Raw genomic sequence first — 12,757 nt, forward strand, 5'->3', positions numbered from 1 at the left:
CAGCCACCAGGATCCATGTGAAGTAAGGTTCCAAAACCATGTGGCTCGTGGAGCAAGATGACGGTACCTTTAAATTGTGACAGGAGTCACAGGCTCTCTTCCTGGCCTGCTGATGGTTCGTCATTGGTTGATATCGAACGTGGATAGCCAGAAATCGACTGCGTTTTCATAAAGACACTGGCATAAGCGGGCCAGTTGCTGAGAAGGGTGGGAAAGGACGGGTATGCGTACGTCGCCCGAGACTTCCTCAAATGCCTCGCGTGTCCTGGCCCGTGCCAAGATCGCGATTCTCTCCACGGCATGTCGTCGGCCGTAGCCCACCGGTCATCCAACTGCCGGGCCAATCAAAAGCATAAGATGGGGTGAACGTAGGGTGCCTAAAGTAGTGGGACTTGCAGTTTGTCTTCTCTAGCAGGTGGCATTATCCCTTCGCAAGGATGATGACGATGGGCACGGAGACCGCGGCCTGCCGAATCCAATGCGCCCCTGTTACATGATAAGTGAAGCCGCTTTAGCCGTTGAACGACCAACAATCTGTAGCCTCCAATGAAAGGAACAGAAAGAGATGACAATTAAGGTCTGTAGCTTCTTTTTATTTTAGGGAAACTATCATTTCGTTGCAACTTTAAAAAAGAAATGAACTCCCATTGCCTTTTGGAAACACGTGGTCGATTTGGCTCCATCAGCCCATGTTGGCTTTACTTGGACTCTATATTGCATTTTGGCCCATGTCCTCTTGCTCAAATAATTTATTCAGTCTAGTTGGTTCCACCTCGACTTGCGCACGCTTCGTTACCCTTATTTACCTGCGCCGCAGAAAGTGTACGATCAAAGCCTGTATCAAATTCGCGACCAAAGTTATCTGGAGAAACCGTTATGCGCTAACATTGAATAAAGTTTGCTGCCCCTGTCTTGGTCTGAGTACAATTCCCCCCCTTAGTGACTCTGTCTCGGCTGGAGCGATGCCGAGGCCTGTTGCACCAAACTGATGGTTTATGATTGATTATTAATCGACTAGTGAGAGTCAATTAGTATAATGCAATTAGCTATTCATTCCTCATACCGTGGGGTCTCTGATCTCCCAATTCATTTTACGGCTACTTCCAACGAGCATGCCTGTTTAGGCTACGAATCATTACCGCCTTGCACCCGAGGCATTGGTAAGACTGCAAGGCAGAGAGCTGTAATGAGAAATCCAAAACAACCAACATCAACCAAGCGTTTGGGCGATTCCCAGAATGAGGGTGAATACTGTCAGCACGACCGTTGCCGGAATGAAGGCATTCTGCAGATCTGTGCTGCTGATGCAAGCTAACCAAGTGGCAGCAAATATTGACATGGAAACGAGGCAGAATATAAGCCACTAAAGAATTTTCCTCACAGAAAGGCCCGTCTGGGTGGAAAGACCCCAACCGCAGGTCCCCATTTCTTTCTTGAAATTCGGAGGTATCTTCTTATTTGGGAGCATTGCGTTGCAATAATGTGCCTCTCCCCACGAGCAGACCTGGGGTCTATCAGGCCGGCAACCATTTGCACAGCAGCCAGTTTCACATGAACATCCTCAGGTGCTAGCATGCCGTGCTCGTATTCGTGGTCGCCTTTTGGTGGAAGCTCGGTCTTCCCTAGCAATACCTGATCCCAGTTGGTCTTCACTACATAAAACAAGACTGCTCGTCAGCTCACTTTTCCTGATTAGATCGTGAAAATCATCTCGTTCATCAATGAAAACATGCTTCGTTGACAAAATCAAATGCGGTAACAAACCTCCCTGAAGCTTATCTGGGTCGGGATCTTCACTATCGAAATCCGCAGCCAACTCATAGCCTTTCTGAAGACCTTTATCTATGGTGATTAATTCACTTGATGTTGAACCATAGGCTGGTAGCCAATACTTAAATATTATGAGACCCGTAGGGTGTGACCAATGCATGGGTGGTGACCAATCAGTCTAGCAAGCATATAAGGACAGAAGCAACAATGATGCTACCTCCTGCTCAGCTTTGCCGATCCATTCTCTGTTTTGTTTTAATTCAAAAAATTCTGCAACTGATGTATGTGGAAACTTCCACACCTCCTGGCAGGGATCTCTGACAATCAAGTGGCGGCAGATGATGTCTAAGTTCGACTCTGTAATGGTCTCTTTGTCGATGTTGAGCTTATATCCGGTGTTTTGTTCCTCAGAGAAAGAGAGCTGAACGACCTGGAGAAGCAAGTTTGTTGTTAATGGTTCCTGAGCACATTTGATCCATTTGACTGCTCTTTGCAGTATGATGAGATCGTAAACTTCTTGTTGAGAATAGATTTCCTGGTACGTGTCCTTGAGACCACGCGGGAGCGCTCCAAGGCGCTCTATTATGGCGGTTTCAGTATTTCGCTGTTTTAACTGCTCCCATTGTAGCTCTACCCATTTTAACCTTAAAACCACATGGTTAGCATGGCTCTTGGCGGTTCAAGATTGAAAAATGATCTACATTCCGTCGTTCCTTTCTAGAAGAACTTTCTTCACTCGGTCTTGAATCCGACCTTCCGCCCATTTTGAGCCAGGTCTACATTTGCTGAAAATGGAATCAATATACTTCTCAATGTTCTCTTTGTTGTCTGCTGTGCTGATTTGAATGAAACCAGTAGATTTCATCAACTTGGCAATATCGGTTTCTGGACGACTGGATATGAAGATCTTGACGGGTCGGCTGGCCCCTTCGACGAGACGGTGGAAAAAACCGACAAGTGTCATCCTGTATTCTTCCTCGCACTCGTCCAATGCATCCAATATCAAGAAAGATCGAGGATATGCTTCGATCAACTCTGTTATGATCCGCTCGCAATCGGAGAACTCGAGGCTGCGCCGGGCAGCATTGGACCCGTCACAGAACGGGCGAAGCTGCGAGTGCCATTTGTTTTGATGACGCGACATGGTCAAGAGTTGGACAATATAACTTCTGAGTATGGATTTGGCATCCTTGCGGCCGGTGATCGTGCGGTCACAGTAGAAGTGTGCGAAGCCCTCATCGTTCCTGGATGTCGATGACAACGCATTGATAGAACGAAAGCGGTAGCGGTCAATGACTTTAGAAGTAAGAAAGGACTTCCCGACTCCCACTAGTAAAAAACACGTTAGCTAACCTACTTTTCTTGAGGGTATTAAACTTACTTTGACCATTGAGCCATATGATTGAGGACCAGCTTGACTCCTCCCAGTTGAGAAACTTTGGGTGTTTCATCAACCACTCACCGGTCCCCTCTGTCCTCGCTTCCTTCTTCACAAGATAGTAGCCACCCAGACAACTACTCTATTTGCGTAATCCCTCCACAGGATCTTTTTCCCATCAACTGTTAAGCCTGTCTCCTCCTTGGCTCGCACGAGTTTCGTCAGCTCCTGAGCTTGAATGTTGCTGCTACGGCCGATGCCGAAGTTCCCAATCCATTCTTTGGTCCTCGCGTCTGTCTTTTCATAAGCGACCAACCACAGATCGATAGTGTCATTTGTTGACACTTCTACAGGTTTAGAGGCCGGTGGGGTGGCTGGGGATGGAGCCTGGAGCCTCGGTTGCGCCGCTGGACTGGGACAGATCGCCCGCGACTGGCGTGACCCGTGTGTCTTCAGCCGGTACACTTGTTGCTTGTGGCTGTGATACGGGCTTCGCCGCCGGAACTGGTTTCTTCTTGGGATGGAAGCAGGAGGTCAGGGCAGAAAGGCACCCGGGTTTAGCCTCCGTACAGGCCGCGGTGCCGCCCATATTGAGCTAGTAGAAATCCAACGCCGTCCTAGATTCGCGAATGTCAATAGCAATACATGACTGCTGTCGTAGCTGTGATATCACGAACACTAGTTGAAATGCAACAAACTTTCAGAAACAGACATGACCCCCGTGTAGAGCACCTCCCAACATCCGTACGTGAAGCAGCACGACAGGGACGCGAGGCTGCAAACGTCGATTGACTGAGTGATTGGATTTGAGTAGCTGGCCTCAGACACCACGGAGGAAAGCTAGAAGATCAGGAACCCTCATGTGCGGCGGCAAACTTGAGGAGGCGTGAGTGACACAAGACGTCCTGATGGGCTGAAATGACGCGGGGTAATCGGCCAAGAGTTGCGAGGCATCCATATGCACGATATCATGTCCCTGCCAATGGATTGGTTCACCACGAATCAGCCGTAATGCATAGCCGCACTCGCGCATCGCAAATGCACCAATGTGTTGTTGGTAAAACACGATAAGGTACGGTACCTACTTACCTAAAAGATAGAAAAATGACGAAAGTGAGGCATTGCAGTGAGTGAACACTGCAATCTGCACCTGCTCCATAACCGCTTCTAATATGTCCTAGGGCAATGGCAGACACACAGAAAGAGGTCGAAACAACCAGATGAGCACGTCAAAAGTTCCATACAACAGAGAAGAGGCCCCCATTAGATTAGGGATATGGAGTTACTGTACTCCATAGCTGACGCCTGATAAATGATGGCGTTAGTCGTGACTGAAGGGGGTGATTATCTTTTCACCTATTCAAAGTATTCGGCCCTCGCCTTCCTAGGAACCCAGAGCAGAGAAATAATCTAGTATACATCGGGTTGCTATTATTACACTGCCGTTTAACTGACCAAGTTCGCCAAAACGCTCTCCCCAACGCTCTTACTCCCGCAGATTTCGAAGCCTCTGATGGACCCGCCTACTCGGCCTTCCTCTCCTCCCACCCCAGAATCTTGGGTCCAAAGTTGAACCACCCATACGCCTCGATGCTCGCGATCACACAGAACCCCGCGATGAGCCAGGACCTGGTCCTGGGGTTGGACGTGATGTGGCGCAGGTTGAAGGCGGGGATCTCGACCGGACTCTCGCCGGCCTTGTTGTTGATTTTCCCGCCACCGGTGTTCTTCCCAGGCGCGGCGCCGACCGCCCGGTACCGGGCCGTGGTGGAGAACGCAGAGTGCTGGAGCGGGGCCCGGAAGGCCTTGGTTGCGATGCGTGCCGTCATGGTGGCGGACATGCTTGTGATGGTGTAAGGGGGAACCAAATCAGCGGGCGGTGTTATTGTGTGTTTTCAAAGACGTTGTGCAATTAATCGTAGTTGTCGATATGTCTGAGAACGGCGATTGCGCCCTCCAGTTCATCATCACATCGCAATGCCGGCTTATTTATCCTACCTGGCGATAATTACGGCCCATGCGTCTGCTTTTTTACGAAGGATTCGCTAGGGATTAGGGACAAACGACGTGGCTGAGCGTAGAGGCTGTCCTCGAGCCGGCTGCACCCGGTAGTGTGGGGCCAGTTCGCCAGGTCGGAGGCGGCACAGCAAGTCTCGCATACCTCGTCTTGCCAATCTAGGAATACCCGCTTACGGTGAATATGCATTGTATATGATACTGGCCAATTAAAAAGAGATCCCTAAATGTTCCATGCCAAGCAACCCCGTGAAGCATGTCCCGTGTGCGACAGCCATTCCCTAGAATCCTCATGCAATTCGTTCAATCAACGCCTACCAGACCAGCCATGTCTACAGAAAACGCCCCCTCCCAAGTCCAGTATAGTACAACCGTCAACCATTCATGACCTGTTGATCGTCAGCGGCTTGAAAGGCTTCCTCAGCCGGTCTATCGGTGCAATGCCCCCTTCCTTTTTCAACGCCGCCGGTCTTTTGAACCCCCCGAAACCATTCGTCGTCGTTGTCGCATGCAAGCAGCTCGCCGGCCGTTCCCGGATCGGCGGCGGCTGATTGCTGTCTTCATTCTCCTTCTCGGGAGACTTGGGTCGAGGAGGGGAGCTCGAGAAATTTGCGTAGTGCTTCTTAAGCCCTATGTTGCCTTCGAAAGTCGGTCTCGACGGCTTGGGGGGCAATTTTCCAGCTCCGAGTCTGTGGCCGGTGAGGCTTGGCTCTATGGCTGGAGCCGGCTGTTGCACTCGGTGTAGGTTTGGCAGTTCCGGCAGCTCCCGAAGCGCCGATCTTGCTTGGGGGGCGGGCGGGCGGCTGATTGCCGGGATGGCTACATCTGGCGCATCAGACTTTGCCCTCTTGACAAACCCCAGAAGGCTCTGTTGGTCAGCCGGCCGCTTTGTTGTTCCCTTTTTGGGCCCAGAAAACCTTTGTGGGCCAGAGTCGCTACCTTGAGCCGATGCAGCCATATCTTTTGCGGCGGCCAGCATCGCCTGAGCTGCGCTCGCGGTCGTAAACCCGGGCAGCGAGGACATGGTAAAGTTGGATGCAGCGTCCATCGTTGTGGAAGCATGCCATGTAGAAACCGGTTGGGAATCGCCCTCCTCCGATGCCGAAGTTGCTTGTGGCCGAGCACGCCGTTGCCATTGCCGGTTTCTTCCACCGGCGTCCCCGTCGCCGAAGGAGTCCTCCGGGTTCTCGGGGTACAGATTATCCTCGGGCCGTTCCATGAGCGGCAGGTCCTTGAAGACTCTGTTTGGTGAGGGTACGTCGGATTCTCGTCCAAGTATGCGCCCAACCTCCTGCAGTATCCCGGGCTCGAAAGATGGGCCGCGTTTTCTAAAGTAGGGGTGAATCTCGGATGGGATGAATGGCGAAAGCTCAGTACGCTCGCCCCCGTTCCGTCCATTCAGGGAGCTGTACATCGGGCAACTGAGATAGAGGAGCGACTTGGCCCGGGTCATGGCGACGTACAGCAACCGGCGTTCTTCGTCGAGGTCCTCGGACCTCGCGTGCGGGATGGACCCATTGTACACGGCTGGAACGAAGACGATTGGCCATTCAAGTCCCTTGGCTGCGTGTATCGTCGATATGGTGACCATGGGCTTGTTCTCGGCGTCGCCCTTTTGTTGCGCATCCGACGCCAATGAGACATTGGCAAGGAACCGGCCAAGGGCATCGTTCTCTTGCACCTGCTGGAGTCCGTCAATCTCCGGGAGCCGGTCCTCCTCTGCCGTTGCGCTGAGATCCCGCATGAAATCTCCCGCCAAGCTGATGAATTCTTGGACGTTGGCCCACCGTGTCTCGTGCTCCTCTGGGTAGTTTTCTTGCAGGTATCTTTGAAAGTTGAGCTGCGAGAGAAGGTTTTCGATGAGGTCGACTAGATGGTAGTAGGGGCTCCCGGTAGGGGGCTCCTCGATCTTCCTGCGAATCCCAGACACCAGCCTGAGGAATTCTCCGCTGATCTTTTGCTCCATGGCTTTTTTTATGTTCGTCTTTGCCTGACGTTCACCTCGGCAGTGCTTGTTCAGCAGGCCCCAGACACTCAGCTTGGAACCTTCCGCTTCCTCAAGGAGAGATTTGATCGTAGTGTCACCAATACCACGGCGGGGTACGTTGATGATGCGCGCCACTGCATCGTTGTTGTCGGGCTGGTGGATGACGCGGAGATAGTCAAGAATCACCTTGACCTCGGCGCGTTCGTAGAACTTGAACCCACCAACCATGCGGTATGCAATTCCGGCTTTACCCAGGGACGACTCGATGTGCCTGGACAGAGACGCCGAACGCAGGAGGATCGCTACATCATCACTGGTCAGCATCTTACCAGCCATTAGCAGGGCTCTCCGGATCTCCGACACAATCCAATCTGCCTCGACTGCGGAAGATTTTAGCCGGCGCAGAACTGGCCGCGTGCCTTTGTTGTGTATGGGCAGCAGCAACTTTTGGTATCGTTTCTTGTCCTGCTGGATGACTTTCAAGGACACGTCCAGGATTGCTTGCGACGATCGGTAGTTCTCCTCCAGCGAGATCTCATCCGTGTCGGGGTAGTCTTTCAAGAGACGGTACAAGTTCTTGATTTCGGCAGATCGCCAACCGTAGATGCTCTGATCAGGGTCTCCCACAATGGTGATGCGCTCCTTCGCCTGCGCAAACAGCTTCATGAGCTCGTACTGGATGCCGTTGGTGTCTTGGTACTCGTCGATGAGAACGGCCTGGACGTTGGCAACACAGGACGGATGATCCCGGAGCAAGTCCACACACCGAGTCAACAGGTCGTCATAATCCAGGAGATTCGACCGCTCGAGATGGTTCTGATACTCCCGATAGCACGTCTCCAGGTCGCGACTCTCGGGTAGTTCCTTGCCATTCCGCTTCGATGGTGCCTGGTTGGGGCCCTTGGCCTTTTTCTTGCTGATCCATGATCTGGCCACAGGAGGGTCCACAGATAGCTGGAACCGTTTGCATATCCTTTGGATGATAGACCTCGAGTCTCCGTCGTCTGCAATAGCAAACTTCTCGTCAAGTCCGATACGCTTGCCGTAGGCGGCCAGATAGCGGCGTGCAATGCTGTGAAATGTGCCAAGAACAATCTTCTTCTCACGACCCCCTCCGAGGGCCTTGCCAATGCGCTCCTTCATCTCCCGCGCCGCCTTGACCGTAAAGGTGGCGACGATGATGTCGGCGGGCGCGTACCCGACATTGTCCATGAGCCAGACAACACGTGAAGTCAGCGTGTGCGTCTTGCCACTGCCCGGGCCAGCCAGGATGGCGACCGTTGAGGCCTTTGAAGTGACAGCCCGGCATTGTGCCGTGTTCAATGTGGCCAGGACGGATTCGGCCGGGCCTGGGGCCGAACTTGAGGAGATCATGGCTGGATGGCGGTCATTGGCGGGCACAGAGTATCAGATGCGAATGCTGATATTCGGAAATAGGGTTTTTGGGGCAATCAATGCTGGGCCGCATGTCCTTCCACTGCAAAGGGAAGTGCGCGTTGTGGCTGGTGGTGGACGCGTCGGGGGGGGTATGCACCGGAGGCTTTGGCGGCCAATGTCAACATCGCGAATCGCCGGCACGATGTCACGTGAGGTACGTACCTGCGCGGTCTCCACCCAACCGCCCAACCACCGTCGCCAGCGCCAGCACCCGCACCAACACCAACACCGGCACCCGCATACGGTGAGCGATGGAAGACAATGAATGCAATTGTCCCAGAATCGTTCGATTGTGTCTTCCCACCATCGAACTGAGTACCAGGCCACTGGGCGACCCGGCAATTCAGTTTGGCTCCATCGCCCCTCGTGCGGTCCTGAAACAACAGCAAGCCCTCTGCCGACGTTCAGCATTTAGCCTACACTGCAACCAGTCGGTTCCGGATGCATTCGCCGCCGACGGTTCACCGGTTGTGCTCCGCGGCATGTCACAGTCCCCTTGCCTGATGCCCAATGCCGAGACCATTGCTCGTGCGAGATCCGAACAGCTTAAGTTTGTTTCCTCGATCAAGAGAGTCCATGCCGCCCGTTTCCATCCCACCATCACCGGCTAGGAGGGTGTGGCAAACGGTTCACGGAGCAAAAGGGAGATAAGCATCGCTCGGACAAAGTTTGTTTTTGCTTTGATGACTCGTAAAAGAGTTCTTCTCTGCGAACCGCCACAAGCGAACCTAGGTTCCCAAGGTTTCTTCGACTCGCAACAGGGCAGCCCCGACGGGTAGAGTGGAAGCCACCGTCCCATCGGTCCATTGAGAGGAATCGTGTCGGTCCTATCATGTCGACGAAGTTTCGACCATCACGCTTTAATGCTGCTCACAATGTGAAGTCACACTTGGGGCAGAGATCCCATTCGACGACGACTGTGACGCGATGGCACAATGCCGCAGAGGGGAAGGGCTTGCGCAATATGATTGTGCCCTATTGCAGCAGCGCATGCGGTCAGAGGGAGATAGTGATGGGCCGACGCAGGGATGCCCTCCCACTAACTAATTAGCGACCCGGGCAAGCTTGCTGGGTCAGAAGCTCGAACGCTCACTCAGGACGCAGGACGGGCAAAGGTCGAGCACGGCAGCTGAACACCTGACCTGGGGACCGCTCGTCTTTTCACCACCTGGCCCCTCCACTGGCAGTCGCCAGGCACCGTGGCTCGACTCTAAGTGGACGGCCATTTTTGGCCCCGGCCGGCATGGCATCGCCCTGCACCAGCGAATTGAGTTGGCAGAGGCAACCTGGGCTGTCTTGTGGGTGTGGCACGGCGCGGGGTTGGATGTGACGGAGCAGCCCAATCAAGGCCCCGGCCGCCATCCTCGGCGCTTACGGCCCCTGCCATCACGTCGATCCGTCCAACCACATGTCGGGAAGCCCTTGATTCTCCCGCCTCGTCTGCAGACGACATTAATAGCCACGGGCCATTTCGAGCGCTATTTTCTCGCCGCCATCATGCAAGTGCGACCGCTTTGCAGACTCGTGCCTGGGTGCTCAGCAAGTCAGAGTCCAGAGCACACGGCCAGCGCCAATCTCGACGCATTGCCGAACCTCACCAGCCGCTATATACCCTTTGTGCGCCGCATATCCCGTGCCTTTCCATGTAACTTCTCCATCACAATGTGTTTCGGATCCTCCTCCAGGAGGTAAGATCATCAGAGCTGGATTTGACTTTTTAAAAGACTCGCGGTGTCCTCACCATCATGAAACCCGCTCAAGCACCTCTTAACTCTCGTCTTCGACTTCACTTCTTGACCTCCGTTCTTGCATTCCTTTTCTTCTGCAGCCATACACGAGCAGCCCCATCCGTCCATGAGACTCGCAACAACAACAACCCACTGAACATCGATTGGGATCCCGCCCCGTCGCCAGAGGACGGACCGCCTGCATCCGCAGGTGCCTTGAGAGATCCCGCATACCTCCCCTTCCAGATCGGCGCAATCGTCGGCTCGTACGGACTATCGCTGGTGCTGGTCGCCGTTTTGCTGCTCATACTCTCCAAAAGACGTCGCGAGGCCCTCTCCGCAGGTGACGACGAGGTCGAGTACCAGGACCCAAAGACACCGCCGCTGTCACCGTTGCCGCCAAAGCTCACGCTAGAGGTGCCGTCGTCGCCCAGAAGCATACCGCGGAGCCCCGTCCGCAACTACTCGTACCCCTCGGCCGAGGAGTACCAGACCCCCGAGTACCCAACCCCGCAGACGCCGTACATCAACCCGACGCCCACATCGACGCTCCACGCGCCCGGAGTAGACTTTTCCGTGGACCAGAGGATCGTCGCGGCAGACAAGAAGATGGCGCAGACACAGCTCGAGGAGATGTACAAGTACGTCATGGAGCAGGAGGAGGCCAAGCTGCAGGGCATCAAGCTGGAGGGCTCGCCGGTGCTCTCGCACAACCCGCAGCTGCCGGCGCCGTCGAGCGGCAGCTTCACCAAGTCGACGCTCAGGAAGGACAAGCACAAGCCGGCTAACCTGAACCTGGGCGAGGACAAGCCGGAGAAGCAGTCGAGGGCGTCGTCCATCTTCTCGGCGCTGCGGTCGCCCAAGAAGAGCAAGAACGTCAAGGGCATCAGCATCTCGTCGCCCATCATGACGCCCATGACGGGGACCTTCCCGAGGCACGAGTCCCAGGAGATGAACGCCATCCCGCCGCGGCAGTACGCGCCGCCGCCGCCGCCGCCGGTCCCGACGCACCAGGCCCCGTACGCGTACGGGACGCAGCAGCACCACGGCCAGGTGTCTCCCATCACGCCGGACCACTCGCCCGAGAGCACGCAGAGCATCGACGAGCGGATCGGCAGTCAGATCCCCATCGGCCAGATCCCCATCGGGCATGTGCGCAAGCCCTCGGCGGCGCCGTCCGAGGTGGACCCCAACTCGGCCGTTTCGGAACGGTCGACCGCCCCGCTCATCGGGCTGCCGACGTCCCCGAAGCCGGGGGCCCGGTTCCCCGCGCTGCCCTCGTCGCCCAAGCCGGGGGCGTCGTTCCAGATCCCCGCGTCGCCCAGGCCGGGCGCCGGGTTCCGGTCCAAGGCCCCTTCGGCGGTGCGCACCGGCGGCTCGCTGCCCCTGCGGGCGTATGAGCCGGCGCTCACGTCGCCGTCGCTGTCGTCACAGACGACCAAGCAGACAGTGTTTGAGCGCACGGGGCCGCTGTCGCCGTCGGGCGCCCGCACGCCGGCCACAGGCATGGCGGTGCCGTACTCGCCCTACCAGCCATTCACACCCTGCGTGCCGATGACCCCATCGCTGGTGACCAAGGCGGACCGGAAGAGGATGAAGAAGCTGGAGCCCAAGACACCCACGTTGGAGATGGTCAGGAGCGACGACGACATCTGGTAAATTGGGGACGGCGGGCTAGTAGAAAATGGGTTGCTGAGGTGGGGGGGAAGGGGGGATTAAGGAAATACCATATAGACTGTGGACAGCGAGCAGCCTGGCGGGCGACCGTGGGTTTAATGTCATGATGAACACTTTTTTTATATATAATTTGTTTTTCTTCCTTTTTTTGAATTTATAAAGAGGAACGAGGATGATGGTGTTGCGCGGGGAGGTGTTTGCAGGCGTTGTCCATGTCAGTTTCTCTTTTTGTGCTCCTGGTCGCACATGGGCCACCAAAATGCCATCCATACACACACACACATACCGGTATACAATAGCAAATGGGAGACGGAGAGAGTGAGAGAGTGAGAGTCAAAATGGTTGGCAAAGGGCCAGGAAGCGCAGGGCGAAATGGGGGGGTGAGACCTGTTGTTCATGCTTCTGGAACGTCGTTCTAGCATCTAGGTATTTAATAGGGTTTATTTTGCATTCTTCATCCAGGGATCGTGCCATGCGTGTCGACGCCGACTTGGGCGTTTCAGATGGGTCCCAACGAGGGGTGGTGGTTTTGACTCGCGTCGCTCCCCCCGGCCGGCGTGTGCATGTCGTGATAGGCGGCGGTACTCGGGGGGCTAACAGCGAAGGGGTTGTGGAGGCGGGCGAGATTGTTAGGGACGATGTCGAGCGGCCGCCGAGAGGCCTGCCGGGGAGGGTTCGCTTGGCTTGGGGTGATGGGCAGGCAGCGTGGCAGGTTGAGTCGCAGCCATGCCCCATTGTGAGACACCACCTCGCGAGGCCGTCGTT

General features: G+C 55.0%; 4 protein-coding genes across 4 annotated transcripts; 2 read left to right on the plus strand and 2 right to left on the minus strand.

Moving 5' to 3' along the window:
- Nucleotides 1–4,671: 4,671 nt before the first annotated feature.
- On the minus strand, nt 4,672–4,989 carry EsH8_II_001451 (uncharacterized protein; the record flags this gene model as incomplete). Its single annotated transcript, XM_083264749.1, has 1 exon — nt 4,672–4,989. One exon carries the CDS (start codon nt 4,987–4,989, stop codon nt 4,672–4,674), a length of 318 nt encoding a protein of 105 aa, XP_083122071.1.
- A 557-nt stretch (nt 4,990–5,546) lies between these two features.
- EsH8_II_001452 (P-loop containing nucleoside triphosphate hydrolase protein) lies at nt 5,547–8,525 on the minus strand (the record flags this gene model as incomplete). Its single annotated transcript, XM_083264750.1, has 1 exon — nt 5,547–8,525. The coding sequence occupies one exon, from the start codon at nt 8,523–8,525 to the stop codon at nt 5,547–5,549; it is 2,979 nt and encodes a 992-aa protein (XP_083122072.1).
- Nucleotides 8,526–8,605: 80 nt separating this feature from the next.
- EsH8_II_001453 (uncharacterized protein) lies at nt 8,606–9,199 on the plus strand (the record flags this gene model as incomplete). The annotated part of the gene is made up of 2 exons (XM_083264751.1): nt 8,606–8,832; nt 8,911–9,199. 2 exons carry the CDS (start codon nt 8,606–8,608, stop codon nt 9,197–9,199), a joined length of 516 nt encoding a protein of 171 aa, XP_083122073.1.
- A 1,134-nt stretch (nt 9,200–10,333) lies between these two features.
- Nucleotides 10,334–11,974, plus strand: EsH8_II_001454 (uncharacterized protein; the record flags this gene model as incomplete). The annotated part of the gene is made up of 1 exon (XM_083264752.1): nt 10,334–11,974. One exon carries the CDS (start codon nt 10,334–10,336, stop codon nt 11,972–11,974), a length of 1,641 nt encoding a protein of 546 aa, XP_083122074.1.
- Nucleotides 11,975–12,757: the final 783 nt, after the last annotated feature.

Source organism: Colletotrichum jinshuiense, chromosome 2 (assembly GCF_051148585.1).
Source record: "Colletotrichum jinshuiense chromosome 2, complete sequence".
Lineage (NCBI taxonomy): Eukaryota > Fungi > Ascomycota > Sordariomycetes > Glomerellales > Glomerellaceae > Colletotrichum > Colletotrichum jinshuiense.